Genomic DNA, 4,537 nt, shown 5'->3' on the forward strand with positions numbered 1-4,537 from the left:
GGCCAGAAGGAACCACTGGGATCATCCAGTCTGACCTCTTGTATAACACAGGCCAGAGAACTTCCCCCGCTCTCCAACGTCTGCGTGTGAATCAAGTGCCAGATTAAGTCCACGCTTTTTTGCTCCAAAGTAACTCAAAAGTGGTTGAAGTTTAAAACAAAATGGTGTCAGGTGTTTCTTGTGCTCAGTTGCAAATGACAAGGCAAGATGCAAGGCCAGGCGATATTCGGGCTCAGTAATTTTAGTCTAAATATTTTCCTCTTTGTAATCTTAAACTCACGGAACAGAACGTGCTGGAACACAAAGCTGCACTGGGCTGACCAAACATGCAGACTGTGAAGACATGCTGCTTTGACTTTATCAAGTACATTAGTGTGATGCATCCTTACGTACACAGGAGCCTTTAAGGATTGTGACATCACACAGTGCCTATGTAATGAAAATATGCTGTCCAAACAATGTGAGTTGTGTCTTTGTACTTAGCACAAGTATTGCTATCAAAAAGAAAAGGAGGACTTGTGGCACCTTAGAGACTAACAAATTTATTTGAGCATAAGCTTTCGTGAGCTCCAGCTCACTTCATCGGATCACTTATGCTCAAATAAATTTGTTAGTCTCTAAGGTGCCACAAATACTCCTTTTCTTTTTGCGAATACAGAATAACATGGCTGCCACTCTGAAACTGTCCATTGCTATTAAAGAAACTAATATGGGTAAAGATGAGTCCTGATTAACCATGTGCAGTAAAAATATCCCAAACATTGCTGCCCTGGCAGCTTCTAAAACACAGAACACCGTGAGCACCACTAGAGAGTCTACAGACTGTTTAAAGGAATATCACCTTACTCCGGGACACTACAGTCAGAGGATTACATGATGGATTACCTATCCTTTATCATCAAACTGTTATTAATTATTATTGTTATTATTATTATTATTATTATTTTTACACAGCCAGCAATGTGCGTGGGGCTTCAAAAAAAATCAGATCCCTGCCTCAGAGAGCTTACAATCTCAATATCACACAAGATTCAGTACAGCAGAGCAACAAAGAGGAAGAAGAGAACACAAGGTTTACTCGTAGTGTTTTCAAAACGAACTGGTGATGTGGGTTGTCAGCATGACAGACGCCCAAGTTGAGATGCTTTGAAAAGGCTGTTGAGAGTGGGTGAAAATCAGGTTCCTTTGAGGTGTCTCAAAGCAGGAGGCCAGAAATTGACTCATGGAAAATCACGACTCGCTTCTGAAATGTCGGTGTGCTAGAGGACACTCATGAAGCTACTTTAGCCTCTCGTGCAAATCCATTTTAGGCCCCTCTCTGTGTTGGAGCTCTCACAGCCTTTAATGGATTTATTCTCACAGCACCTCCACCAGGTAGAAAAATCATAGAAACAAACGACTGGATGGAACTTCGAGAGCTCATCAAGTCCTCTACCCTGAACTCATGGCAGGACCAAGCACCATCTAGACCATCCCTGACAGGTGTTTTTCTAATCTGGTCTTAAAAATCTCCAATGATGGAGATTCCACAACCTCCCTAGACACTTTATTCCAGAGCCTAACCACCCTGCTAGTTAGGTAGTTTTTCCTAATGTCCAACTTAAACCTCCCTTGCTGCAATTTAAGCCCATTGCTTCTTGTCCTATCGTCAGAGGTTAAGGAGAACAATTTTTCTCCCTCCTCCCTTTTTTTCTCCCTCCTCCCTGTTAGGTACTTGAAAAATGTAATCATGTCCCCGTCAGTCTTTTCTTTTCCTGATTAAACAAACCCAGTTTTTTCAATCTTCCCTCATAGGTCATGTTTTCTAGCCCTTTACTCAATTTTCCTGCTCTTCTCTGGATTTTTTTCCAATTTGTCCACATCTTTCCTGAAAAGTGGCTCCCAGAACTGGATGCAATACTCCAGGTGAGGCTTAATCAGCGCGAAGTACAGCGGAATAATTACTTCTTGTGTCTTGCTTACCTCCATATTACAAGTGACAAAGAGAGGCAAAGGGAGACTAAACCCAGGATTTTTAAAGGTATTTAGGCACCTAAATCCCATTTATGTCAATGGGAGTTAGGAACTGAAAACCCTTTAAAAAATCTGACCCTAAGTGATTTGCTCACGGTCACAAAGGAAGTCTACAGTGGAGGAGGAATTTCAACTCAGACCCTCAAGTCTTAAGCTAGTGTGATAACCTCTGGACCATCCTTCCTTTCTCATGTGTGTGTATAACAACGTGTTTCTGTCTACCTGTCCCCGTACATAGCCATCTCTCTGTCTATCTATCCCCATATAAAAACATCTGTCTGTCCAGTGTATACCTGTCTGTCTACGAACATAACCATCTGTCCGACTATCTACCTATAAAAACATCTCTCCATGTACACCTCACTTTATTTAATTGTAGAGTGATTTTACATGCTGGCTGTGGGAACTGAGATAGTAGCAGTGGCAACAAAAAAAACCAAAAGAAGAGGAGTACTGGTGGCACCTTAGAGACTAACCAATTTATTTGAGCATCAGCTTTCGTGAGCTACAGCTCACTTCATCGGATAAAGGAGAAGCTGTAACACTGTTACTGGACACTATTTTTCAAGGGAAATGAGACAGATAATGAAGAAAGCTGCCAAGTTCCATTTCCTTCTTCTTTTCTCCTGTAAATCCCATGATGACAGAAATTTCTGGACATTGGCTTAATGAGTGAGAACTAGCTCATATTTGCACTCCAGTACTGATCAGTAAAAACCAGTCCCCACATTTACATACAGCGAGAAATAATTTTCTGGTATATTGTCCTCCTCAGGGCGTCCTTCACCTCCTTGTTCCTCAGGCTGTAGATCGGGGGGTTCAGCATGGGGATCACAAGGGTATAGAACACAGCCACCATTTTCTCCCAGTCCACTGAGCTGCCAGATGAGGGTCTTAAATATGTAAAGATCAGGGTCCCATATAAGATGGAAACGGCAGTCAGGTGGGAAGCACAGGTGGAGAAGGCTTTGTGCCTTCCTGCAGTGGAGCGGATCCTCAGGATGGCAAAGATGATGTAAATGTAGGAGATGAGGATGATGAGAATGGTGCCTATCGTTTCTATGGCTGCAAAGGTGAAATTCACTAGCTTATTGATGCGAAAGTCAGAGCAGGAGATTTCTTGGAGTGGGCGAATATCGCAGAAGAAATGATCGAGGACGTTGGAGTGGCCGAAGGACAGACTGAATACAGTACACGTATGCACAGTGGCATTGACACAGGCACAGAGGTAAGAGCCAGCTACCAGCTGGAAGCAGACTCTCTTGGACATGATGACATTATAAAGCAATGGCTTGCAGATGGCCATGAAGCGATCGTAGGCCATCACAGCCAGGAGGCAAAGCTCATTGTTTGCACAGAAGGAGAAAAGGAAAAACTGAACCACACACCCAGGGAAAGAAATGTCTTTACTCTTCACTAGGGAACTGACCATCGCCTTGGGGGCAATCACAGAGGAGTAGACAACATCTAAGAGTGACAAATGGCTGAGGAAAAAGTACATGGAGCTGTGGAGTTGGGAGTCAACCCTAATCAGCAGAATCATCCCGACGTTCCCCACCAGGGTGCAGAAATAAACGGCGAAGAAGAACACAAAGACGATGTTTTGCAGCTTTGAACTGTCTGTTATTCCCCGAAAAATGAAGCCAGTCACTGTGGTGCAGTTCCCAGGAGCCATTTCTCCTGTCACTGTTGTCTGTGCCAAAGAAGAGGCAGGGGAGGGGATAGTAGCAATGGGTACCACAAAAATAAATCTGATGTACAGTGGAGACTCGTGTTATCTGTTAAGAGATGCCTAAATGGAAATTTAATTTAGTCATAGATTCCAAAGCCCAAAGGAACCATTTTGATGATCTAGTCCAGTGGGTTTTTTTTTCATTTGCAGACCAATCAAAAATTCTGAATTGAGATAGAAATCTAAGACATAATCTGTGGACCCCTAGGAATCCACGGGCCACAGATCAAAGACCAGTGTTCTATGGTAACAACAACCTTTTGAGGACCCCTTAGATATAGTCTGTGGATCCCAAGGTGTTCGCAGACAACTAGTTGAAAACCCCCATCTCATCTGATTTCTTGTATAACACAGGTCAATTTTTTTTTCAATATTTTTCATTGTCAACTAGACCATATCTTTTAAATAAATCATCCAATCTTGATTTAAAAATTGTCCATGAAGTATCCACCATGACCCTTGGTAAATCATTCCAAGGGTTAATTAACCTCACTGTTAGTAGAGGCCTACTATGTAGAGCTGGTCAAAATTCCCACCTACCCCGTTGGAAATTTTTGAGCTTTCAGGAGCAAAACCCAATATCTGAAGTGTTTTGGCACTGGTATATTTTGGCTGAAATCTGAAGTATTTTGGTTTTGAAAAGGAGCAACTGGGAGATGTAGTTGAACCAGAAAGACTGGCCTATAAAGGAGAATAGGAGCATCAGGATCTTAAGCTTTTAATTTCAGCTCCTATTTTTTTTTTCAGATTTGCCCAGCTATGGGTATGAACAAGGTCATCAGTAACAAAGTT

At 42.4% G+C, this 4,537-nt stretch overlaps 1 protein-coding gene across 1 annotated transcript; it reads right to left on the reverse strand.

Moving 5' to 3' along the window:
- Positions 1-2,743: 2,743 nt before the first annotated feature.
- On the reverse strand, positions 2,744-3,688 carry LOC102938236 (olfactory receptor 1052-like). The gene has a single exon (XM_007056358.2). The coding sequence runs from the start codon at positions 3,686-3,688 to the stop codon at positions 2,744-2,746; it is 945 nt and encodes a 314-aa protein (XP_007056420.2).
- Between the last annotated feature and the right edge of the window lie 849 nt (positions 3,689-4,537).

Source organism: Chelonia mydas, chromosome 6 (assembly GCF_015237465.2).
Source record: "Chelonia mydas isolate rCheMyd1 chromosome 6, rCheMyd1.pri.v2, whole genome shotgun sequence".
Classification (NCBI taxonomy): domain Eukaryota; kingdom Metazoa; phylum Chordata; order Testudines; family Cheloniidae; genus Chelonia; species Chelonia mydas.

Bases quoted from the DNA above. Each gene is read 5' to 3' on its own strand.
- LOC102938236 (XM_007056358.2), bottom strand. From the start codon at position 3,688: ATGGCTCCTGGGAACTGCACCACAGTGACTGGCTTCATTTTTCGGGGA.